The sequence below is a fragment of the Heterodontus francisci genome, chromosome 11 (genome assembly GCF_036365525.1).
Source record: "Heterodontus francisci isolate sHetFra1 chromosome 11, sHetFra1.hap1, whole genome shotgun sequence".
Classification (NCBI taxonomy): Eukaryota; Metazoa; Chordata; class Chondrichthyes; order Heterodontiformes; family Heterodontidae; genus Heterodontus; species Heterodontus francisci.
The window spans coordinates 89303776-89331623 of NC_090381.1; the positions used below are offsets into that span (position 1 = coordinate 89303776).

Consider the following 27848-nt stretch of genomic DNA (forward strand, 5'->3'; position numbering starts at 1 on the left):
GACCACATTGATGGTTCCCATTCTCTCGAACATTGTAAACGTTCGCTTCTCATGTACTATCCCACTCCCTTCAAAGCCACCTTCATCATCTTCCCCATCTTCTGGAAAAAAAAACCTCAACCTCTCTGCCCTTGTAAACATCTCCAATCTCCTTTCAAACTCAGTCTTTGAACACAGTCACCTCCCAAATTCAGCCTACCTTTCCTGCAACTCCAGGTTTCGAGTTCTCCAATCATCTTTCCACTCCTGAAATGGCTCTAATTGACGTCACAAATGACATCCTGTCAATTATCCCTCCTTATCCATTCTGCAGCCTTTGACATACTATCACATCATGCTCCTCCACTGTCCCTACTCCATTGATCGACTCCACTCTTGCTTGGTTCCACTCAACTATTCATTCCTAGTCACAGGACATTCAGCAATGCTTCTCATCCTGTCTTACACCTCTACCTCTGGAGTCCTCAACCATCAACTCCCCTCCCCCACCCCACATCCTAATCTACCTGCTGCCCCTTGACCATATAATCCGGAGAGATGAGAGTCACCTGCCACATGTATGCCGACAACACCAAGCTCTACTTCTCCACTACCTCAATATCTCCATGCTGTCAGACTATTGGTCTTCAAATGAATCTTGGATAAACTGCAACTTCCTCCGTTAAACATTGGGAAGACAGCACCAATTTCTGTATCACCCCCCCCCCCCCCCACCCCACCACACGGATTGAATTACCCCTTCCCCAGCCAATGTGGACTGGTTCCGAACCCAATAGTTAACACCAGGACTGCCAACCACCACCTCTGCAACATCGCTTGCCTCCAACCCTGCTTCAGCCCAACTGTTACTAAAACTATCATCCATGCCCACTACCTCCAAACTCAATTATTTCAATGATCTTTTGGCCAGACGCCCATCCACCACATTGTAAATTTCAGCTCATCCAAAACACTGATCCCCGTATCCTATCCCACACCAAATCTCACTCAATTCCTTGCCGACCTACATTGGCTCACAATACCACCAACATCTCTAATGTGCAATTCACATCCTCTTGTTTAAAATCACTTCATGGCCTTGCTCCGGGCCTACCTCCACCCCAGAACACACTTTCCCCAACTGCTTACACATGCTTTCCTTCCTTTGCCCATCAATGGCAGCTGTGCACTCAGTCATCTAGGCCCACACTCTGGAACGCTCTCTTATGCCCGACTGCCTTTCCATCTCCCTCTCAATACCCTCCTTATAACTAATTTCTTTGGCCACGTTTTCGGTCATCCCTCCTCATGTTTGGCTTAATACCCATTATCGTCCGATTATGCCACTGTAAAGCATCTTGGGAATTTTTCTTTTTAAATTAAACTACATAAATGTAAGTTGCTGTAATTCAGGAATATGTAACCTTGTATCTGATAACTATTGATTCTAATTTTTTATGTTTCTGAGCCACCTCAAGGAGCAGATCTAGATCCTTACAATAACTGATGGTGTTTTTCCCAATGTGAGCAGTAAGCCAAACAATTCTAACACTTGAAAATACTTGACAAGGGATGTTTGTGGTAAGCAACACATTATAAGACAAATTATACTTCGAGATGATTGTAGGACTAATTGAACCAAGATTGAAAATTCCTATAAAACAAGATAATTGCAAGGTAGTGTGCAACTCACTCGCAGCTATCCATCATTTTACACAAGGTGTTCAGATTATAGAGAACCAGATACATACACAGATTACATATTAAAAGTATAGAAGATGCAGCAACGAGACTTAAATTCAAAGGTATTTGTAATAACTAAACAGAATTTGGAGTTACAGGCTCGAGAGATAATTCAAGCATAAACAAAATAGCATGATTTAGTTAATTCGCATTTAACTGATGGTTTTCTTTTGGAATTTGAGGAGTCACAGACTCAAAATTCAGTCGGTATCTGGAACTCTTAGGTTGCATTACAATATCTACTGTTTTTATTTTCTTATCCACATTTGTTCATTCTGGAAACTGGTTAAAACATTGTGACATAGGACCAAGTGTAGAACTAAGCGTTGTGATATTCAACCCAAATTATAACAGCTTCAGTATGTGAATTTAGTTTTAGTTTAGTTTAGTTTAGAGATACAGCACTGAAACAGGCCCTTCGGCCCACCAAGTCTGTGCTGACCATCAACCACCCATTTATACTAATCCTATACTAATTCCATATTCCTACCACATCGCCACCTGTCCCTATATTCCCCTACCACCTACCTATACTAGGGGCAATTGCTTATGGCCAATTTACCTATCAACCTGCAAGTCTTTGGCATGTGGGAGGAAACCGGAGCACCCGGAGGAAACCCATGCAGACACAGGGAGAACTTGCAAACTCCACACAGGCAGTACCCAGAATTGAACCCGGGTCGCTGGAGCTGCGAGGCTGCAGTGCTAACCACTGCGCCACTGTGCCGCCCCAGAGCAGTTCCAAGTTTTTTTGAAATGATTATAAACCAATTATGGTCAGAGGGAGCACAAAAAACCTGGAAGTGTCCATTTCATTAAGAGTCTAAACGTTTCCAAAAAAAAAATCAAAATTGTAGCGAAGTTTTTCTTAAAGACAATGCCTCCCATGGCTACATTTAACGAACTGGGCTTTATGAAGCTGTCTATATATAAAGATCACCTGAGGTTTGTCACAACAGCTGTTAGGTCTCACTAGATTATCAAGAGAAGGTCACTGATTAAGAACATGAATTTTTTATATAGTGGTGCATTGATTAAGTACATGTATTTAACTACATTTAAAGGAAAGTGTTCACAAAAGTCAATTCAAGAGTTTGTTTTCTTTGATTTAGGATTATTTACAATAAAAATTATGGATTCTACAAATAGTCTGCTGACAGTTTTTAAATGAAGGCAAAATATAGTACTGCCATTTTGTAGTAGCCTGATTCCATTTCCAAAGTTTGGAAGAGTGCTGGTAACTGTCAGACGGGTGTCATGCAGGCCCCCACCTGCCAAGCATCAGGCTTATTAATTTTGCCACATGGACATTAAATTTCAAACTGTTGTTGAAGCGAAGAAAGGACTTGCTTTTAAAAATTGCCAGATCTTGGCTGGAAAGTCATTTGCAGATGAAAGAGTGTTAGGAAGGACAAAGCAGCCATTCCCTGACACATTCAACCCACAATGGACTTTTGATCACAAGTTGAAGGTGGGGGAGCTCGCATTCCAGATTGACTGCTAAAATGGCCAAATACACTGACGGGCATGGTCAAACCCAGTTAGTCACATGATTAACCTGCGGGGCAACTTGAATTTTTTGAATTTGTACAAACAGTTTGGGCAGAAAGCAGAATGCTCCTGGACTGAAGATCTTTCCTCTCTGCCTGCTCCCATCTCTTTCTCAAGCCTCTGAATCCACTGAAGACACATGAACCCCAAGAGAGAAAAGTTTCCGACAGCAAACAAGGTTTAAAAAGAATACTGGACCCCAACAAAAAGCAAGATCTACCTATAATCAAGAACTCTACAGTGAGCTCGAAGAACCATAACAAAAACCTTCAGATATTGCCTCAAACTTTTCCACTTTATTTTTCTTCTGCTCTTTCTCTGTCTCTATTTGCAAGTGTGTATCGCGTATGCATGCTAGCGTTGGCATGTCGTGTATCCGTGGGCGTTAACCGAATTAGAGTTTAAGCTTAATATATTTCAACTTTTCTTCTTTAAACCTAAGAAAGCCGCGTGTGCTGGTTTCTTTGCCTTATAACTGGAAATGGTAAACAAGGATTCACCAAGGGGAAGCTAAAAACAGCATGTTTAAAAAATTAAAACCCTATTACAGTAAGACCAGATGAAGGCTGAAAGGGAACCCTAGATCTCTTTCTCACCTGGTCCTAACACTGGCTAGACTGAAAGACACTGTTCAATATTTAGTTGTAAAATGTACATAAGGAATGAGGACACATTAATTGCGTGTGAACTGTAATCACTTAAAGCCAAAAATTCAACTGGAAATTTCATTTAATGGAATTATCTTTGATCCTTTTCAGTTTCCAGACATTGACATATTGCCAAACTTCAATCTGGAAACAGCCATATTCTACAAATTGGAGATAATTATAATTCAAGACTCAGGTACAGAACATTTTGTAATTCACAAATAAACCAAAGACAGTTTAATTCTTTTGTATAGAAATATTCCAGCAGGCCTTGAAGACGTCAGCCATTTTGTTTCCCCAAGAAATGAGTTCGGCCAGATTGAACAGAGCGGATTTTCTGTACTAAACATTGTACTTAAACTTGCATTTGTATGGTGATGAATGGACTCAAATTATTGAATCTTCGTTAGTCTAGACTTCATTTTATTTACTTTTGAATCTAAAAACCTTCTTCATCCCCGTTTTGATTAATTCATAAGCTCGCAAAGCAAAAATTTAATATATTAGCAAAGTTACCTCTAAAGATTGCTTCTATTATTGAGGATTAATTTAAAATTTAAATATGTCTCGAACTGCTAAATTCAAGGTATTGGTGTATTTGCGCAAACCTAGGATTATACTTTTAAAAGGCTTAATAATACCTACATTTTGGAAACGAACAATGTTACTTAATACTATTAAAACTAAAATCCTCTTACGACAAGCCTACCTATTTGTTTCACATTATTCATTAATGGAAACATTTAGCACTATATTGAATTTCTCTCTGTATCCTAACAATTATTTACTCTCATTACTGCTGTCTGGGGGTAAGTAGTGGAAAAGAAAATTTTTTCCTCACAGAAATGAATGTATGAAATTACATTTTAAATATTAAAATGATAAAATTTTAAAAAGGGCCTCCTATTGGGACCAGGAACTTAATGTTTTCACAAGCTGAAGACCACCTATTCTAGCATAGCACTCTCAATTATTTATTATGACCATCAGTAGATCAAAAGGTCTAGTTGTTCTTAATATTAAAAACCATATTATGCTTTTACTGTGTGTGTAAAAAAGGCCCTTCCACAACAAAACAAGCTGAATTCAGTAATTGCAATCCAGTGAATTGGTTGCTGGCTAACAAAGACAAATACCTTTGAGAGTCAGTCTACCACAGATATAGTACCAACAGTACTGTAAATAAATATCAGCGCTGGCATGCAGCATTCTAAATAACCACTGCTAACAGGACACCCTTCACGCTTCAATCTCTTACTGTATTGTCAACTTTTAAAATACATTCACAATTAAGTCAAGGAGGTAAATTTGAGACCGTCACTGAAACAATTAGCTGAAATGCAGTATTTTTTGGAGAATAAGGCAGCTCTCCTTGAAGGGGAGAAGATTAAGAGGAGGGAGTAGATTGGGAGAAACTGTTCCCATTGGCGGAAAGCAGCAACCTCAACATGAGGAAAAACATTTTTATGCAGTGAGTGGTTCGGATCTGGAATGCACTGTGGTGGAGGCAGATTTAATCGTAGCTTTCAAAAGAGAATTGGACAATTGTCTGAAGAGAAAAAATTGCAGGGCTATGGGGAAAAGTTGGGGGGAGTGGGACTAGGTGAGTTGCACTTGCAGAGAGCAGGCACGGACATGAGGGGCCAAATGACCTCCTGCTGTGTTGTAACCATTTTATGATTAACTGAGATAGTTAATGGCATAGTAGGCTGCAAATTGAATCAAATTCTTTTATTTCGAAATGTATCTATTTACCTTATTATTCTTTATAATACACAAACTTGCGAAGTCATGCTTTGGGCTGTAAATTATTTCATACTGTATGATGCACATGGAGTCACCGACTTTCGACAAAGTCAGAAGAACCCAAATAAAATCAATGTTGAACACAAGATTCACTGATGAATTGCACAGAATACCTCTGACTGTTTATTTCATTCTAGGGATGTGGGTGTAGTTCCAAGACCAGTATTTATTGCCCATTCTAGTTGGATACAGCTGAGCAGCGTGCTAGGCCATGACTGAAAGCAGTTGAGAGTCAGCCACATTGTTGTGGAACTGCAGTCACATACAGGTCTGACAAAGTAGGGATGGCAAATTTCCTTCTTAAAAACGACATTAGTGAGCCATTTGCATTTTTTAAAAAACGACAATCCAACAGCTTTATGGTCACTTTCATTTATACCAGACTTGATTCCAGTTTTTTTTTTATAAACTGAATCCAAATTCTCTAACTACCCTGGTGGGATTTGAACCAACTTTCTCCAGATTATTCATCCAGCCTCAGGATGACTAATCTAGTAACAGCGCTCTGAGTGGCTCAGCAACTATATCAAATACTCATTCACGTGAGATCCTGGACAGAGATCACAAACAGTGCAAAATGTGGAAGGAAGGGTAGGAGTGCTGCAACTTGCCCTCACAATGCAACCACATATTTGCTTTCGAACGGGGGTGGGGTGGGGGTGGTCACTATCACACATTGGATTGGAAACCTCGCCAATCCTTTTCTTCCCAAGCCCAGGGATGGATATGCCAATTGTAATGTGCAGCAGTGTGGCCTGACTAAGTCAGTATAGACAGGGTTTAAAACCAAGAGCTTCCCAGTGTCTCAAGTCAGCCCAGATACTTCCGTTGTGCCTGAATGTGTAGCATTACAGCTTTCATACAATCCTTTTAGTGTGGGGGAGAGAAGTGTGCAGAGCTGACCCTAAAATTCTCCTTTTTGAAAAAAAACTTACTTGATCTAAGGACCAATTAATTTTACTCTCAATGTTCAATCATAGCTAATGACTCACTGTCTGCATGACATTCGGGAAAGTTAATCAATGCTTTGCTCATTAAATTGATCCCTGGCTCAGCACTTTACCACTGCTAATGGCTTTGGTGCTCACTTCCCACAGTCATTGCTAGAATCTGACTGGTGATGAATACTGGCATCCAATAGGAACAGGCGACATTCATGACATGAGCCAAACAGCCAGCCCAGATTTTCAGTTAAATAGTTTCTGCCTATTAGTTCTTCCTCTGAGCTGCTGAAAGATAAGGCACAATATGCGTTGGATTGAAAATAAAGCTATCTTTCGAAAGAGAGATCAAAGCCATGAGGAATTGGAAGCATCAGCCCAATCAAGCTAAGCCCCTTACTTAAGACCTGCAAAACAACCTTCTTCATTCCTCTCCTACTCTGGAACCTCTGTTCCCCTGTTGAATCAGGTGTTAACTGAGACTGCATTCATTGCAGCATAAAATGTTGTTGCAGGGAGGAATACTTTTTTTTGCTAGAACCATATGTATTGCATCTCAAACACTAAATAAGGTTTTTCAGTCTGGCCACAGATCTTCCATATAGGTTAGCAAGGATAGCCCGAGGATCATCCTGCCTACTGTAAACATAACATGGCAACTTGCATGATTTGGTGCCCAAAAAGCAGGGAAGGCAACAACCTAGTAGGGTGGTGCGCCCTACCTCTACCAACATACCCCTTTTTTAAACTGCAGTGGGTTAAAGTTTCTTGATACAAATATTCTTCTGTTTTTTTCCAATATACTGCTATAGTTACGAGGCTATTTAACATGTTATTTCTTCACATTAGCATTTGTGTCACAAGGTATGAGCCTTTCATATATAATCTTGATATTTCATTGCATGTGTGACATGGAAAATAACTTGGAATTTTACAGCAGAGACCAGTCACACCATCGCGCCTATGCCAGCTCACTGAAAGAGCTGTTCACCGAGAACCGATACCCCTACCCTACCCCCATACTCTTTTTTCTTCCTGAAATATTTAGCCATTCCCTTTTTGAATGCTATTATGGATTCTGCTTCCATCACTGTTTCCTAACAACACTGCATTAAAAACAACTCTCTAACTTCTTCCTTCATTCCTTTAGCAGTGATCTTATAAATGTATACCAATGACACCCAGCTCTACTTCACCACCACCTCTCTCCTCCCCTCCACTGTCTCTAAATTGTCAGACTACTTATCTGACATCCTGTACAGGATGAGCAGAAATTTCCTCCAATAAAAGTATTGGGAAAAGTGAAGCCATTGTCTTCGAACCTCACCACCCACTCTTCTCCCTCGCTACCGATTCCATCCATCTCCCTGGCAACTGTCGGAGGCTGAACCAGACTGTTGGCAACCTCGGTGTCACATCTGACTCCGAGATAAGCTTTCAATCACATATCACGCCATCACTAAGACCGTCTATTTTCACCTCCGTAACATCACTCGTCTCCGCCCCTGTCTCAGGTCATCTGCTGCTGAAGCCTCATCCATGCCTTTGTCATCTCTATACTTGACTATTCTAACGCACTCCTGCCCAGCTTCCCACATTCTATCCTTTGTAAACTTGAGGTCATCCAAAACTCTGTTGCCCATATCCTGACTCGCACCAAATGTCATTCACCATCACCCCTTTGCTTGCTGACCTGCACAGGCTCCTAGTTAAACACCTTAATTTTAAAATCTCACCTTTGTTTTCAAATCCCACAATGCCTTGGCCTCTTCCTATCTCTGTAATCTTCTCCAGCCCCATAACCCTGCAAGATATCTGCACTCCTCTAATTCCAGCCTCTTGAGCCCCAATTTTAATCACTCCACCATCAGTGGCAGTGTCTTCAGTTGCCTAGGCCATAAGTTCTGGAATTCCCTCCCTAAACCTCTTGGCCTCTCTAACTCACTTTCCTTCTTTAAGACACTCCTTAAAACCTCTCTCTTTGACTAAGCTTTTCGCCATCTGGCCTAATATTTCCTTATGTGGCTCGGTGTCATATTTTCTTTCATAATGTTCCTGTGCAGCACCTTGGGATGTTTTATTACTTTAACGGGGCTATATGCCTCTTAATTATTGATTCCCTGACCAGTAGAAATATTTCCCATATTTTCTCATAATTTTAGCTCCCCTATTAGAACCTTCTCTGATTCGATGCAGTCCAACTTCCTCCAGTCTCTCATCAAAATCCTCTCATCCTTACCAATGCCCTGGCGAATTTCTTCTGTACTCCCTCCATTGCTCTGAAATCCTTCTTAAAGATGATCCCCAAAAATGGTACACTATATTCTAGCTGTGGTCTTAGGGCAGACATTACTCCCTTGTTTTTGTACTTACTGTCCCTATTTACAAAACCTAATGTTTCCATATAATCTTTTTAAAAAAACAAAACAGCTATCTCTTAAGATTTGTGTATAGAACTCTCAACTTTCTACTACTTTATGCCTTTTAAAGTTACTATTTGGTATACATTTTCTCTCTTCCTTCCAAAATACATCAGCTCACATTTGTCCATGTTCAATTTCATCTGACATCTACCTACTTAAACTACAAACCTATCAAGTCCTCCTGACATCCTTACTGTCTTCTTCAAAGTTACTTGCTTTTTGTTGTCTGTAAATTTTTATATTGTGTCTCTTACACCCAAGTCCACATCTATATTTTATATGAAAACAGCTACATTTATGAGAAGCAGCATCATAGAGTATATGATAGGATAGAGATTGTGCATGTAATCATACAGGCTTGATAAGCTGAATTGCCTTTTCTGATTTCAGTTTGTGTAGATCAGCCAGGATTCTCAATCCAAAACTATATTTAATAGATGAATCAAGTAAAGTATCTCTTTTGAAAACTGCTATCACTAGACAGCACTCACGGGGTTAGAACAAAGAAAATTACAGCACAAGAACAGGCACTTCGGCCCTCCAAGCCTGCGCCGATCCAGATCCTCTATCTAAACAGGTCGCCTATTTTCTAAGGGTCTGTATCTCTTTGCTTCCTGCCCATTCATGTATCTGTCTAGATACATCTTAAAAGACGCTATCGTGCCCGCGTCTACCACCTCTGCTGGCAACGCATTCCAGGCACCCACCACCCTCTGCGTAAAGAACTTTCCACGCATATCCCCCCTAAACTTTTCCCCTCCTCACTTTGAACTCGTGACCCCTCGTAATTGAATCCCCCACTCTGGGAAAAAGCTTCTTGGGTTCAATTAATACTAATTCCCATCCTCCAAAATGCCATTTAAAAAAAGGAATCAGTGAACTCAACTGACAACAGAAGCACAGTCTAAACATTTTGATTGTCCTTTAGTTTGAAGGTCTAATACGTTCACAGCTCCAAATGATATAGCATTACAGTGTTTTGATTCTTCCCAAAGTTATAATATCGTCTCAAAAAGCATTATAAATCTTGAATTCCCTGGTCTCTTATGAAGGCTTTGCAATTATATTATTGGGGTTTGGTAAGGGTGGTTGGTAGGAGACTCCATATAAACACAATCAATAGGGCTTGAAATTCACTGTTGCGTCTTCTCAAGTGCCCTCTCTGTCCGACAAAAGCAGCAACAGATCAATAACATCCATTTGTGGCTAATAAAGATATTCAAGAGTTAGCCTCTCGAATTGGGGTTCAACAGAGAAATGGTTCTGTTGTATTTCCAAACAACGCCAGCTTGTTTTCAGGTTTTATTTATTTATAGTTTCATGTTTTAAGTGTACTGCAGTTTTTATTCCCCATTCTGACATGGGAATTCTAATATTGCAGAAAGCATATGTAGTCACTTAAATCTTATTCACCATCTGGCCAAAGATGTCTTTAAGCAAGCACATAGTTCTCAGACCAAGATAAGAAACAGCCGAAACACACTAGGCAATTAATCTGACAGGAGAAATAATGTAGAAAAGGAACTGTTTCATCATTAAAACTTCATTCCTTATAAGTACACATTGTCCTTAAATGTTAATATATATTTAAACTACATCTAACTTGACAAATAACTTTTGCAGCGTAGGAGGTCAGCAAACCTTCTTCTGTTTAAGAAATAACAGTTGTTTAAAAAGAAATGTGGCAGTTTTCCTGGTCTCATCTCTGCCTCAGTGCTGGACAGCAAAAGTGCATGAGGAGTGAGATGATTTTGGTCATGGACAACTAACATGACTCAAGAACACCCCAGGTATAAACCCAACAGTAGTTCAATCTTGCTCTTGGAAAATAAGTGCAAGTTTCAACTCAGTTGCTGAACTCGTTAGAGAACTCCAAGATCAGGGCCCTCGAGGATCCCAAGCACCTGCAGAATCTTGGAGTTTTCCATAAAAGAACATTCACCTCTGTCTGCCTTTAGACTGCCAGGGATGCGCAGTGGCTACAACCACAAGAAAAATAAGTTGAGGCTGGGCCATAGGGCAGTTGTTGAAAGGTATCATGGTAACTGGCCAGTGCTAGCTACACTCTAACCTCAAAAGAAACTGCAGTGCTGCAAGTTGAATCTCTGTATGCGTTTCAGGACAGTTGACAGAAGACTTCTTTTTGGATAAAGTACTGGATTGATACAGGGACTTTATCAGCTACAATTTTCTTCCCCTTCCCTGAAAACAGTGATTCATGCTAGTGCACAGCTTCCTTCATTGTAAAACAATGACAAAAATTGCAAGGGTTCACCCTAATTTCTTCAGGAGAAATTGCTAAATTTCATTGTTAAACTTTCAGTGATACAGAGACACTATTCTCCAGTTTTAAGAAGCATTCTTTCATTCGCCCTTCTCCCCCAGGAAAAAGGTTGCCAGATCATCCAAGAGTTTGATATTTTCATCCTGGCTAAACTCAAGATCAACCAGTGCTCATCAAAAAACCATTCCAACAGATTACTATATCACCTTTCTGAAAGTATTTTTGCTAGATACCTTTTTCCAAAATTGGACTGTAAAGTTGATTTGGCTTGAATTCTGATGAGTAAACATTAAAATTTACTTCCTAAATCACTAACCAAGATATTAGCCCTTGAGGTGTCTTTCTGGAGTGAGGCAGGCAACATTCATTCTCTTTGAAGATTGACTTCAATGAAAGACAAAGACATTTGGGATAATCCCTGCTCGTTTAAGGGACAACAGTTTTCAGAAGTGCATATAGTTCTAAACCAAGGTTCCAGAATAAAAATAAAATGCTCCAGTGTGGAAAATTTTCAGTATTGTAACTGGATACCATTTCAGCTACAGGCCAAATAAAAAACACCCAAATCTCTAGAAATCTGATTTTCTTTCTCGATGGAACAACAGGATTGCACTGCTTCTAATGGAACAAGTACTGAGCACTAGCCTGAAGCCACAGATTTAGTGCAGCATGGGACTAAGGAAGATTATATTGCCCTTGCGATTGCAGTGATTAAAATCTTTTTAAGGGAGACAGCTCTCGGATTTCCCCTTTCAATCAGTGAGCATGTTCTAATGCACAAGGAGAAAAAACAATGAAGAAGTGTGAGGCTTCAGAAAATAGCATTAACCAGTACAAGACAGTAGTCTGGACATTCTACATTATACTTATTTACTAATGACACAAACTCAAGAAGTGCCTGGTATACATATATAAAATACATAATTTAAAACCAACAACACAATCTTCAAGGGTTAACTTGCAGTCTTGAAATCACTCCATACCCTCAGTAAAGCTGATGAGATAAACTTACAATTGGTGATGTCTGGAGGAGCATACCCATCGTTCATATACATGCTGGTAGGCTTTGCAACCTTCAAGTATACCACTTCTGCTGTGTTTTTCAAAGCAGTCACTGCATCTTCATGAGTAACTTCATCTAGACTGGCTGTGTTGACCTGAAATACACAAGAGGCAACACAAAAAAAAATTATTTTTTTCTTGGGATGTGAGCATCGCTGGCTAGCCCAGCATTTGTTGCCCAGCTCTAATTGCCCTTGAGAAGGTAGTGGTGAGCCGCCTTCTTGAATCGCTGCAGTCCATGTGGTGTAGGCACATCCACACAAAAATATTGAGTACATAATCTGGAAACTTGATGTGACTCATGAGATCAAAACCTTCATATGCAGGCAGTGTAGTTGAACACTTGACAGTAAAGATGGTTCCGTGACATATGCCAATTAAATGGAAGTCAGCTAATATCAGTAATTAATAGCATACTTGCTTTTAATGCAGAACAAATCGTTGCCAACTCCTTTACAATTCGATCAGCTCAGCATTAAAAATAGGAAATAAATTTAACAACCTTAATCTGCTCTCTAGGAAGCCGATTAACAGAATTTGAAGATCTGAACACGAGCACACAAAAGTGCATACACACCAGAACTACCCCATTACCTCAAACTTTTGGCCGCCTTATCCAGCCCCTCACCCTCCCCACATTAACAAATGCTCATTAACTGTACGCGCAGGCAATCCAATATCTCCACAACCGCCATCAGGACCATTTGCAAGTCAGTCCACTGGATGTTGTACTGGATTGACACAGGGAACGTTCAGCATTTTATACATATGCAGGAAAGGTTAAAAGGTTAGATAGGACAGTGAAAAACAGATTTTCAGGTTTAATCAAAGGTCCAGGTTGGGAAACAAAAACATTACGAAGGCCATCAGCTTTACAAACACTTCCCATCATGTTACTGAATGTTTAGAGGTCTAACGAAAATTCTATTTGCAGAAGTAATCATGGCCTTGTAAAGTGTAGTACCAATGTATGGGAGGTGAAAGTTCTGTTGCTTCCAATAGGTTAGTGATGGTTATGCAATGCAGATTTCAAGAAAGGAGAAAGTATTAGCACAGTAATGGAAATCAGAAGTACCAAGTCAGTCCAATAAAAATCAGCTATTTTTATTGCTTCCAGTCTCTCTTGGCAAGTTCTTTGCTGGCATCCTTAGATATATGGGCCAATTACACCACGAGGTTCATGTATTAGAATTTTTTTTAAACTTCACTGAAAAAACATCACAGCACACTTACGTAACCTGAAGCAGTAAATTCAATGGTCAGATTCCTCATAAATTAGTGGTCAATGCATCTTGAGGGAATAACTGGTTACCATAGTTTCCACTACTACAATGCGACAGAAACTACTGCAATGCTATAAATCTTCAGGTAACAATGACCAAATGAAACTTGCCCAATAAGATACTCAATGTGATAGACTGATATCTGGCATCAGTTGAGTATTAATAGTTCTAAATGTCCTTTTAAAAAAATGGCAGTTATTCTGATCATGATTTTGCTGTTTATAAAACACTGAGGGCGGCACAGTGGCGCAGTGGTTAGCACCGCAGCCTGACAGCTCCAGGGACCCGGGTTCAGTTCTGGGTACTGCCTGTGCGGAGTTTGCAAGGTCTCCCTGTGACCATGTGGGTTTCCGCCGGGTGCTCCGATTTCCTCCCACAGCCAAAGACTTGCAGGTTGATAGGTAAATTGGCCATTATAAATTGCCCCTAGTGTAGGTAGGTGGTAGGAGAATTGAGGGGATGTGGTAGGGAATATGGGATTAATGTAGGATTAGTATAAATGGGTGGTTGATGGTCGGCACAGACTCGTTGGGCCGAAGGGCCTGTTTCAGTGCTGTATCTCTCTACGACTCTATGACTGAGGTACAAAATTATAACTCAAACTGTTTAACTTTAGTCCATCTTATCAAATTCTTCAAGGATTTGTTAACCTATTGGCAAGAGCAGGGAAAAGCACACTCAGAACTTACTGCCAGAATCTTGTCCCCTATCTGTAGCCGGCCATCCTTATGCGCTGCTCCTCCTTCAATAATTTTGGTTACGTAGATGCTGTTATCGCCTGGGATGTGCTGGTTTCCAACACCTCCTGCTATACTGAACCCAAGACCTTTTTTGGAAGAGGAGGGAAACAAGAGAAATGTTTAGAAAGACAGGGTACAATTCACAGTTCAATTCAACTAAACAACTACTCGCACATATCACAGGGCACATGTCAATCCATCAAGGCATAGAACTCTGATTCCCAATGTGATCTTCATCCAATGATGTATTCCATCAATGCAACATTTTCAGTGTAGAAACCAATGGGTTTGCAGATATGTATCTACTTATCAGCTTTAATTTTTACTTGTAAACTTTCACCGGCACTAATTCCTTATTCCAGTGCTTCTGCTAAATACAGAGTGTCCTCTAACATGTCCTTAGGGAGCTAAGCCTTGCTTGAGGAGGTGTGTTAGTATTCCAACAAAGTGCAATATGAAAAATCTAGTGTTCAAGCTCCAGCAACATGTAAAGTGGAAGTGTAATAGATGTCAAATAAAAGGTTTTATTGGGCAAAACAGTACAGGGAGCTAAAAGGGAATATGCTGTATTTTCAGTAGTTTGGTATTACCAAAAAATGGCAACAAGAAAATCAGTCAAATAAAAACTATTAGGAACAAGAATTTAGACAAGCTCTGTAGGTCAATCTTTGAAGCCTAAGTCCAGAGCTGAAAGATATGTCATGTACATTAAAATAGAAAGATTCTAGTTTTTGGTATGAGTGAAAACAGATTAGTTTCATGTAAACTTAGCAATTCTAAATTACACACTTCAGCTCACAGAATCATAGAATAATACAGTGCAGAAGAGGCCCTTCGGCCCATCGGGTCTGCACCGATGCATTAAAGACACCTGATCTGTCTACCTAATCCCATTTGCCAGCACTTGGCACGTCATAACATTCAAGGCTATGGGCCAAGTGCTCATCCAGGTACTTTTTAAAGGATGTGAGGCAACCCGCCTCTACCACACTGCCAGGCAGGGCATTCCAGACCGATACCACCCTCTGGGCAAAAACGTTCTTCCTCAAATCCCCCTTAAACCTCCTGCCCCTCACCTTAAACTTGTGTCCCCTCGTAACTGACCCTTCAACTAAGGGGAACAGCTGCTCCCTATCCATCCTGTCCATGCCCCTCATAATCTTGTACACCTCGATCAGGTCACCCCTCAGTCTTCTCTGCTCCAGCGAAAAGAGCCCAAGCCTATCCAACCTCTCTTCATAGCTTAAATGTTCCATCCCAGACAACATCCTGGTGAATCGCCTCTGCACCCCCTCCAGTGCAATCACATCCTTCCTATAATGTGGCGACCAGAATTACACACAGTACTCCAGCTGTGGCCTTACCAAAGTTCTGTACAACTCCAACATGACCTCCCTGCTTTTGTAATCTATGCCTCGATTGATAAAGGCAAGTGCCCCATATGCCTTTTTCACCACCCTATTAACCTGCCCTTCTGCCTTCAGGGATCTATGGACAAACACGCCAAGGTCCCTTTGTTCCTCGGAACTTCCCAGTGTCAGGCCATTCATTGAATACTTCTGTGTCACATTACTCCTTCCAAAGTGTATCACCTCACACTTTTCAGGGTTAAATTCCATCTGCCACTTTTCTGCCCATTTGACCATCCCGTCTATATCTTCCTGTAACCTAAGACACTCCATCTCACTGTTAACCACTCGGCCAATCTTTGTGTCATCCGTGAACTTACTGATCCAACCCCGCACAGTCATCTATGTCATTTATATAAATGACAAACAATAGGGGACCCAGCACAGATCCCTGTGGTACGCCACTGGACACTGGCTTCCCGTCACTAAAACAGCCGTCTGTCATCACTCTCTGTCTCCTACAGCTAAGCCAATTTTGAATCCACCTTATCAAGTTACCCCGTATCCCATGTGCATTTGCTTTCTTGATAAGTCTCCCGTGTGGGACCTTGTCAAAGCTCAGATTCATTTGTTAATGGCATCAAGACCTTTAGCTACATCAGTGATTAAATGAAGACCACAAGTCATTCTTTTGCTTAATGAACTACTACCAACACTAAACATAACTGCCACAAGCAATTGCAGATTTTTGATGCTAGGTAAGCCTAAAACAGAAGTGGCCACAGCAAGCGCAGCTGCAACTAATGCTAGAGGTCAAACTGTTCACCTGGAAACAGTGTAACTGGCAGAAAACTAACCCAAAATACAAGATTGTGTCACAAGAACATAGAAAGTACCGAATCAGAAAATACTTTAATCCAACTTGTTGCTCCCAAAGCTAACTCTCAATCACCTATTTCCTCAAAATCCACCCAATTCTTCCTTAAATATCTGCACACCATCTGCCTCGAGTAGGTAGTCTATTTCACACATTCACTACCTTTTGCATGGTTATATTTAAATCTGCTGAAGCACTCTCTAATACAGAAATGCATATCAAAGTTTACAGGTCACACTAAGTTAGGAAGTATAATAAGCTCTGTGTGGGAGGAGGAAGTTACAAAGGGTCAAAGTAAAATGAGTTGACAAAACTACAGCTGATGGAATTCAAGTGCGACGCCATCCACTTTAGATACGAGAAAGAGAAATCAAAATATTTTCTAAATAGTGAGAGGAGCAAAGGGATTTAGGTGTTCATGTACACAAATCACTAAAAGCTAGTGCACACATACAAAAAGGCTAATGGAATGTTGGCCTTTATCGCAAGGGAGTTGAAATACAAAAGTGAGGAAGTGATGTTGCAGTTTTAAAAAGCCTTGGTTAGACCCCGTTTGGAGCAGTGTGTTCAATTTTATACCTCAGGGAAGAGATATGGACTGTGGAAGACTACAATGCAGATGCACCAGAATGATACCAGGACTTAAAGGGTTCAAGTATGAGGATAGGCTGCATAAACTTGGCTTGTATTTATTTGAGTTGAGAAGGTTGAAGGGTGATCTAATTGAGGTGTTTAAAATAATAAAAGAATTTGCTAAGATAGGTAACAGAAACTATTTTCTCTGGTGAGAGAATCCAGAACAAGAGGCTGTGGATGCTGGGACAATTGAAGTTTATAAGACCGAGATCGATAGTTTTTTTGGGCAAGGGCTATGGAACAAGGGTTGTGTAAATGGTGCTGAGGTACAGATTACCCATGATCCAACTGAATGGTCTACTCTTGTTCCTGTTTACGTTCTAAACTTGAGCCCGCCTCCCCCAGTTTGAGAGTTTATGGCAATCTCAAACTTATCAGTGGTTACCTTACCTTTTACTTTAATAATCTTGAATACTTGAAAAGTATCGCCCGAGCCTTCATGTCTCCTGAGAAAACAAACCTAGACTCTCTGCATAACTCAAGATATTAAAGTGGGTAGGTATCAGTTTGGTTGACTGGCCTGCATGGTCTCCAATGCCCACTTCTCCTTTTGTAGTAAACAACTGGAATTGCACACAGCAATTCTCTGCAGCACAATGGCTTGTACGGACTTAACACCTCCTTCTGGGGTTTGTACTGCATTATTTATTTTTTTATTTATTTATTTAGAGTTACAGCACTGAAACAGGCCCTTTGGCCCACCGAGTCTATGCCGACCAAGAACCACCCATTTATACTAACCCTACAGTAATCCCATATTCCCTACCACCTATCTACACTAGGGGCAATTTACAATGGCCAATTTACCTATCACCTGCAAGTCTTTGGCAGTGGGAGGAAACCAGAGCACCCGGCGAAAACCCACGCAGACACAGGGAGAACTTGCAAACTCCGCACAGGCAGTACCCAGAATTGAACCCGGGTCCCTGGAGCTGTGAGGCTGCGGTACTAATCACTGCGCCGCCCCATTACTCTGACTGTACATCCCATATGCCTGTGCATGGAAGATTCTTTTGTGGGGGTGGGGGCGGTGGTTGGAGAAGAGAAAGTCCAGGCTGGTGCAGAACAAAAAAATGACCATCACAACACAAAAGCAAAATACTGCAGAAGCTGGAAATCTGAAATTAAAAAATAAACAAACAGAAAATGCTGGAAATACTCAGCAAGTCTGGCAAAATCTGTTGAGAGAGAAAGAGAGTTAATGTTTCAGTTGATGGACCTTAAGTATTTCCAGCACACACTACTTTTATTTCAGATTTCCAGCATCTGTGGGACAGCATCTGCGGGCGGCACTGTGGTTAGCACCGCAGCCTCACAGCTCCAGCGACCCGGGTTCGGTTCTGGGTGCCGCCTGTGCGGAGTTTGATAGTTCTCCCTGTCACTGCGTGGGTTTCCGCCGGGTGCTCTGGTTTCCTCCCACAGTCAAAGGCTTGCAGGTTGATAGGTAAATTGGCCATTGTAAATTGCCCCTAGAGTAGGTAGGTGGTAGGAGAATGGTGGGGATGTGGTAGGGAATATGGAATTAATGTAGGATTAATATAAATGGGTGGTTGTTCATCGGCACAGACTCGGTGGGCTGAAGGGCCTGTTTCAATGCTGTGTCTCTAAACAAAATAAAGAAATAAAAAAAATAAAAATCTGCAGTAATTTGCTTTTGTATTAGTGTTTAATTCACTGCCAGTTCCCTTCCAAGAGTGTCCACCTTGAAAAAGGTCTGCTCTTCTCTCCAATGGAATTACCGTTTGTCTCTTACCAAGAACACTGCCATATTTATCTAATTCATAAACAATGACAGAATCTTTCCGACTTTAACATGTGCGATCTGTGAAAAGTATGCCAGAACAGTCTTTTTGCACTTTGATATAGAACCTACCTTTTGGTCCTTTAACAAGTTTTATTTCTAAGATCTTTTCTGTGACTGGCTTCCTTCTCCGCACGTATAATCTCACAATCGATCCAGCCTCTTTTAAAGCTTCTACTGCTTTGCTATGCGTTACTTCCCTTACATCTACATCATTTACCCGAAGGATGCAGTCGTTCACCCTAGAATTAAAAAAATGATATTCAAACAAGCTTCAAGCTGGACATATGCAGTTTTTCTTTAAAATGTGTGAAAAATGTAAAGAAATATTTACCAATGAAAACCGGCTTCTTTGCAGAAAAAAATCCCCTCATGTCTCTGTCTTACTTTTTGCTTTTTCACCCTTGTTTCATGATTTTTATTTAATTCCTGCCTCCCTATTTGCCTTGCAATTTTATTCTTCCTTGTCATATGCATCAATTACTTTTGTTTTAGGAGTCATTTATTTCAGGGGTTCTCAATTTTTTTGGTTGATAACCCCTTTTCAAATGGATTAGTAATCATGGACCCTCCATCTAAATTATCATATACTTATGAAAATGTTGCATGTAGAGTGTTTTAATAATGCTTTTAAGGAAACAGGTATTTATTTACATAACAGTGAGATAGATATACAGATATCACTGCAGAGTCTGCCTATCCTTGGTGTGATGTTTGACAATACCACTCGTAAATCATTCTACGTAAAAGCCAAAGTGGACAGAAGTGCAGAATATGGACCCCAAAACACACAAAAATCTCATGTAATTAAAAATAGAATTTGATTTACTCAGTCCAGTAAAGCAGTGGCCCTGCAGTACACTGGGAAATTGGCTGAAGCATGGCCAGAGACTAGTTTGACAGCTTTGTGCACCTCCTTGAGTGCCAATGCAAGAGGCTGCAGACTCAACATTTTCTCTATCAGTCCATGTGGAGCTTTTAACCAAAAATTTCGAGTCTGCAGCAGTGGAAGGCCTGAATGGGTACATGGTGGCAAGATGAGATCCAAGCCCTGTCCGCTGAGACCTTGGTGGTCACTCACCCATTAGGCAGATGCTGATCACAAGCATTTTCACATTATTTTGTGTACCCCCCCGCCCCTATGGAAGTCTGTACGGAACCCCAGCAGTCTGCGGATCCCAGGTTGACTGGTTTCTTTTCCCTGCTGGACAAAGTGCAGGGACGAACAAGTGAGCTGAAAATAATGAAGTCTTGAAGAAAGGGAGAGGTGAGAGTAAATAGGTGCAGGCAAAAAAGAAAGGAGGAAACAACGAATAATGAACCATGAAGAACCAGCATAGCATCTGAATTTCCTGTATTGCTGTGCCCAGAGATACTGGAGCAGGTGTCGGAAATTTTAGATTAATCCATAGGAAGCCGTCATCATTTTTTAAAGATACTTTACAGCCAGTTGCAATTGCTTTCATTCTGCAGACAATTTCCCACAACCTGCTAACACATGCCTGGGGCAGGACTTTTATGATGCTACCTACATTGTAGACCAAGTGTGGATGACTCAGAGGTAAATAAAATCAATAAGAATATATTAACATGGTAAAAAAAAAAGGTGGCTCAGGGAGCGAAACTGGTCTTTGCCAGTAGTGCAAAATGGGCTGACAGCAAAACAGCCCATTTTACACCATGCCCAATTTTCTTTTCCATTGACTACTGTTGAAGACCAATTCAATACACCAGAGTCCTGTGGATAAATGGAAGTTTCAACAGCCTCAAGTGCTCATAAACTCTGCATGTGAACTTTTACGTAGAGCTTCAAATGACTAAATTGTTCTGGAGTATGTTCAGCTTTCTCACGGAAACTTTGCATAGAATTTTTGTTTAATAGATTTTCTCACCATCGTTAAATTTCAAACTTTAATGAATATTAAAATTAAAAGCAATTTTAAGTATACTATATAAAACTATTATACTATTGGCGACAATGGTACATTCCACCACTAATATCAAATATAAAACAGTACAATAACTTGGAAAGTGCCTAAGACTAAACAGATTGCATCTGATTTCCTCTCCTCTTGCCTAGTTGTAATGACTCATATCCAGAAAAGCAGTACATGGCAGAATGATGGATACAGTAGGCTTAATACTGACATTTCTCATTTCAGTTAATTTAGAGTGAAGCAGAACTAACTGGGTTAAGATGTGCCAAATAGCATCCGAGGAAACAATCTCCAGAGAGATGTGGAAACATTATGAACATTTTATGCAAAAATGTACCAACTTGCAGTAGAAACCTTTTAAATTTTATTAGGACCATCACATATTGCATCAAATGCAAATTCTCACATGCTGAGCCGCGAGCCTGAGCCACACGATCCATGGGAGACAACAGTATTACTTTCTCAAAGTGGGAATAAAAATGTTAGGAAATAAATTTGGGGCACCCTTGCATGAAATTCAATCAGCTGTCTTAAATCGCTAGAGGTCAAGGGATGACACCCACATTTAACCCAAAACACTTCAGCTTTTGCGAGGGACACACTTTCTGTTGCATCAGTGCAATCTGTTTCAGATTTTGTGGCAGATCCAATCATATAGGAAGGAATTCAGAGGGGTAGGAGACGGTGTGAACAAGGAGCATTTGGTCAAGGTAGATGAAAAACATTCATCGTTTACAATTGTTTCTCCTCTGAATTTTATGCAAGTCTATATCATTTTAAACACCTCAATCAGATCACCGCCCCCCCCAGTCTCCTATACTCACAAGGAATACATCCTGTCTTCATAATTTAACTTAAAGCTTCATTATGATTCTGGTGAATCTATGCTGCACTCCTTCCATGGCTAATATACCCTTCCCGAGTTTTTTTTGTACTAGAACTAAATGTGGTACTGTAGATAGCATCTGAGCAAGACTATATACAACTTAAGCATAACTATGCCATTCTCCCCGCCCACCCCCCCCAAACCCATCAACTTTGTAAGCTATTCCCCTTGAGATAAAGATGAACATTTCCAATAGCCTTTTTGATTGCTTTTTGTATCAATCCAATAGGTTTTCGTGATTTGTATACATGGACAGCCAAATCTGTTCGCTCCTCCACAGTTCAGAGTTGCTCATCATCTTGAAAATAATTCTATTTCCAGTTATCCTCCATATAAATGCGAAACAATCTAAAAATGCTGTGTCTCAGTTCCCTCTAAGAACCTACAGGCTCCACAATGTCTCAAAACTTAACTGACCCGTCAATCATACAAAGCCAAGGTTCTGATGTTCAGCCTGACTCTCCAAGCATTCATTTCAAGAAGGCACAGCAAGTACATATTCCTGCCTCAAAAGGGACTCACAGCTACACATGATCTTACAATGCCCCCACTCTTGTAAACCAGCACAAACTCAGACTTTCCACGAGCACACGCTCACTTTTCCCTCACATTAAGTCAGACAACAGGCTGTTTTATACAAATAGAAGTGCTATATTTGGCAATGCACAATGCTTTATTCTGCATCCATGTTGGCTCTATGTCCCATTGAGGCCACAAATGGAGCTTTTGGTCAGAGTTTAATTACTCTTCAGACTGCAAATAAGTGAAGATGGATTGTGATTGGGAAGGCTATTTTCAATTTCATTGGCCAAAGAAATTCAGACTTTTGTACTGAAGTATATTTTATTAATTGGGGATTTCTGTATATTCCAAATAATTGGCTTCCATTTAATGTTATTAAAATATAACATGAAGGTAGATGAACATAAAATGTACGTATGCAGATACCTTTTGAAATTATGTATTCCCTGCTTTTGGTAATTGTAATGATTCATAATCTCAATTATATCTTTCCTTTAATAATTAAATTCTAATGGCTACATTTACAGTTTTTAAACTCATGATTAAAATCTGAAGTAATTTTTTCCCAAACAAAGGCAAAAAAACATTGCAAAGCAGCTTCTGAGAAGCTGGCGATAATTTTTTTTAATAAGACCCCTTAATGTAGTCTTCATAGCAGACACGAGTGAATCAATGTTTGTTTTACATTTAAAAAATGGCAATGCATTATGGTTGGACGTACCGCAGTCTTCCATCCTGTGCAGCTGCACCTCCTGCAATGATTTTTGTAATGAATATGCTCGGATCATCACCAATGTGCGGATTATCTGTGCCACCTGCAATGCTGAAGCCGAGGCCAGAATTTCCCTGTTGTAAGTGCATAAATAGAAAATCAGGCATAAAACTAATTTACTGAGCACAGAGAAAATAAGTCATTATGAAAATGATTTTGTGGGAATCAGTGAAGGTTTTATTTTAAACATTGCTTTTGCTGGCAGCAGGTTCTTCTCCAATAAGGAAAGCAGTATGCTATATTTTTGTTTCAGACGCCTTTTTATGGTAACAAATGAGAATTTTTAAACAAAATATTAAAGGACACCACCAACTCAACTAAAACCAGAAATTGTAGTGAAATATTTTGGTGTACTGAGGCACTGCTCCACAGACTATAGAGTGTGGGTTCATAATCTCTGTTGATATCCTGATCTTAAGATAAGGTGCTGGGCAGAAGTCAGGTACTTGCCAACAAGTGAGAAAGTGCTCTGTGTACCCACTGGCTAATGACAAAGAGAGATCTGGGAAGAGGTCACTTGTGTTCATGTCCCCCATTTTCCATGGAAAGTAAATCAACGAATTTGAGTAATGGATCAGCAAGTATCAGTTCTGCCCAAGACAACTTTTTTCTTTAAAGAAGGATTTAACTTTAGAAAAGTAAATTTAATGTTTTTTCTGAGCTAATGTATTTTTTTTTTAAAACACGTGTTCAACACACATACTTATGATGCAATTTTCCATTAATTACTTTTATGCTATTGCACATAAACCACAACTTTTTGAATTCATGCTCTCTTTTCCAAGCTGGCAAAACTTCACTTTAAAACAATCATGCACCATCAAAAACGTAACAGTAAAGGCCCACACATTTTCCTTTCAGATTTTGGAATTTATGAAATGATTTTAAAAATATTTTCCCAAGTCCTTTTGCTGCTGGCAACTACATGTGCAATCAATCATCAACATGGGGACATGGTCCACCACTACACACACAGTGGATTGAGTTGTCAATTTCTCCTTTTGGATATAAATTCTCCTCCTCCATCAATTGCCCCAGTGCATATGGTGGTGAAGAACATAAGAAATAGGAGCTGGAGTAGGCCCCATACAGCCTATCGAGCCTGCTTTACCATATCATAGCTGATCTTCTACATCAATTCCACATCCCCCACAATCCACAAACCCCTCAATTCCTTTAGTGCCCAAAAATCTAAAGTGTCTTCACAAAAACAGCATTGTTTCTTTAAAACAAAAATCCGTCTTCGAGAAGCAAATGGACAATTTGATCCAGCAAATCTAATTAAGCTTTCTCCTCCAGTAGAAAAAGTAGTCAATACAACATTAGAGGTCATAGCTGCAGTTAATTATATTGCCACATTTAGCTGCAGTGAACAGATGTCCCAAATCTTAATCTAAATATTTGACAATGCTGTCAAATTATTGAGCTGCCAATAAATATATAAATCAAATCAATGGCACCACCATTTTTGTTTTACATTTGGCTATAAGCAAGAGTTCTCAATTACCCCAAAGTGAAGATAACAATTTAGTCTCAATGCTGCTCATTTTATATTCAGCTCAGTTGCTAAATTAAGTCCACATGCAGCTCTTTCACCATCCATTCAGAGGTAAAATCCAGACTCTTTCAAGGGCTAGCGTCATCAGATTCTGTTGCTCATTAATCCCAATTGCTATGCTCACACATGGAAGGACTGAAATAAACGGTTTTGCTATCAACTCGGAAACGGGTATGGACTTTGAGGAATGAGACTTTCATTTCAGTTTTGTACACTAGCAATAATAAATTCAAGTCGGGGAGGGAAGGGTTTTCCCTGTCATTTATAGTAAAGTGGTGGCATTTCAGATGTCATGAACATTAAGGTTCGCTACCAGCACAAATTGGTCATAGTTTTCTTGTGCTATAAATACACACCCATAAATCTGCTCTTTGCAACTGCACTCAAGCATAAACACATGAATCATTTGACACTTTTTTGACCATTAACACATTCACTCATACGCCAGGGAAGAGATTACACAAGGAAAACCAACAACAGCTTGTATTTATATAGCACCTTTAACTTAATAAAACATCCCAAGGTGCTTCACAGAAGCATTATAAAACAAAATTTGACACTGAGCCACATAAACAGATATTGGGGCAAATAGCCAAAAGCTTGGTTAGAGAGGTAAGTTTTAAGCAGCGTCTTAAAGGAAGAGGGAGAAACAGAGGGTCTTAGGGAGGAAATTCTAGAGCTTAGGGCCTAGGCAGCTGAAGGTGCAGCCACCAATGGTGGAGCAATTAAAACTAGGGATGTTCAAGAGGCCAGAATTACAGGAGCGCAGATATCTTGGAGAGTTGTGGGGCTGGAGGAGATTACAGAGAAAAGGGAAGGGGGAGGCCATGTAGGAATTTGAAAACAAGGATAAGAATTTTAAAATCAACGAGTTGCCCAACATGGAGCTGATACAGGTCAGCAAGCACAGGGCTGATGGGCGAATGGGACAGTGTGTGTAAGGACACAGGCATCCAGCAGAGCTCTGGATGACTTCAAATTTACAGGAGGTTAGAATGTGGGAGGCTGGCCAGAAGTGTACTGGAATAGTCAAGTCGAGGGATAATAAAGGCACAAATGAGGGTTTCAGCAGATCAGCTGAGGTAGGACGGAGTTGTAACAGAGGTGGAAACGGGCCTATTAAGACAGGAAATATGCCTTTATTTCTTCCATTATCCTCTACATACAACAGATTTATTCTGACGCAGTACTGCTCTTGCAGGTGGAGGGTAAACCTCTTGATCGGATGTAAAAGTATGTAACTTTCAACAGCAGACAGCAAGTGACACGTGAATCTGAGGCATTGTTACCATATTGGGTTCTATTGAATGCCTTATGCCTAAGATAGAAGCATTCAGTCTGTTTGAAGGAAACTCCAAAGATGAAGCGACCTACTGGCTTTTAGCTTTAGTCACACTTATGGCCACCCCCATGGGCACATAAGTATATAGGTGTCAACATATGCGGTGTTGTGTGGTAAAGGAAATAATGTGAAGCTTTTTCAGCTGGCAGCTTATGTTATTCCACTTGCAACAGCTGTAATTTTTTTTTTTTTAACAGCTCCCAACAGTTTAGAAGGATGGCTGAAATTGGTAAGAATTGAGACAGTTCATCATGCTGAAAATTAGCTGGCTTAGGTTTTGCTAATATTTCATGTAAAGAACTAACAAAGTCTTCATCTGCTCGCCAAGAACTTACCATTAACCGTTTGTAAAGGAGTTGCCTGGGATTGGCAGTAAATCAGAGATATGGATTCTGGTGTATTTGAAAATGAACAGCTCTACACACCGGACGTCATACCCAAGTTGACAGAACGTACGACACATTATTGCTGCAGTTTTGAAATTGCTCATTTGTCCACTGGAATAATAGCTAATTATTTTAAGCAAAGATATTCTTTCATAGGCTATACCTGTAACACTTGAGACACCTGGCCAGGTTAGATAAGCTGCCATTCTTGTTTGGAGTGTGCCTTGGAATAGGCTTGCCGAACCCTTACTCAAATTCATTGCACTTTTCTTCATAGTGCAAAGTATACTTCCTCACAGTAGTGATTTTGTATGTATTTGAATTACCATGGAGCAATTATAAAAGATTAAATAAATACTTGTGCACACTTAGGTTTCTCTATTGTTGTTGAGCTCATCGACAATGGAGCATTTTTCTTTTCCTAAAGTATGCTGATTTTTGGGAATGGAAAGTTTTGGTACTCAAGTTTTCAAAAACAGAATTTTTGAGTGGAACTGGCCTAAAATAAAATGTTTGGATAGAGAAAAGCATTCAGTTCAAAGGAATGTTGGCCATATCCTTTTTCAATTCAGCAATTTTCCATAACAGGATCCCTTCCCCAAAAATTTTAGCACCAAATGCTACACACTGAAGTGACGCTTGCTGAGGTAGTTTCAATGATTACTATTGGACTGTATTGTGTCAGGCAAGGATGATATTCATGAAACAATTTCCTTTCTGGCAATAGAGTTCACAATCACGAATAAATGACATTAATGTATCAGCCAATACCATGGTTAGACCCCAAGGCAAGCCTCATTCAAACCCCAGGCACTGGATTTGATAAATAATTTCTCAATTTTCCAAGTGTTCTATCCACTTTAGCTTCTCTCAAGGAAGAAATGAACATTACAAGAGAGAGGGAGTAACCATGGGGACTTGTCATGAGAAATATGGGATCAGAACATTACAATACCTTGAAAGAAAAATATGAACACTGATTTCCTTTCTATACGACTACTATTCAGTGGCGAACAAAAGCAATTGGGGCTGATCAAAGACAAGAACTTTATTGAATAATGATCACAGCTGTTTGAAATGCAGCTTGATGCAGGATTTCCTAGCAACCAACCGCAGAATAATTCAACAAATTTACAGTAATATCAATTATTAATCCTCTTGTATAGAGGTCACATAAAGGATGCAGAGCACAAGAAAATTCTGCAACCATACTGTTAAGATTCTGTGGTTGACAAAAATTGACCAATGGTGAACTCAAGCCTACAACAGAAAGCTGAATCACGTTCACATGAATCAAGTGCGAGTGCCAGATCAATATTTCCA

The 27848-nt window shown here is 40.0% G+C and overlaps 1 protein-coding gene across 11 annotated transcripts in view; it reads right to left on the reverse strand.

Moving 5' to 3' along the window:
• Positions 1-27848, reverse strand: part of dlg1b (discs large MAGUK scaffold protein 1b) — a 438658-nt gene that overhangs the window by 144256 nt on the left and 266554 nt on the right. For all 11 annotated transcript variants that reach the window (XM_068042457.1, XM_068042451.1, XM_068042454.1 and 8 more), the window contains 4 exons: positions 23189-23313; positions 19195-19364; positions 14409-14545; positions 12387-12531 (listed from right to left, as the gene is read on the reverse strand). In XM_068042457.1, the coding sequence (XP_067898558.1) occupies positions 12387-12531; positions 14409-14545; positions 19195-19364; positions 23189-23313 (577 nt within the window). The remainder of the gene's footprint in view (positions 1-12386; positions 12532-14408; positions 14546-19194; positions 19365-23188; positions 23314-27848) is intronic.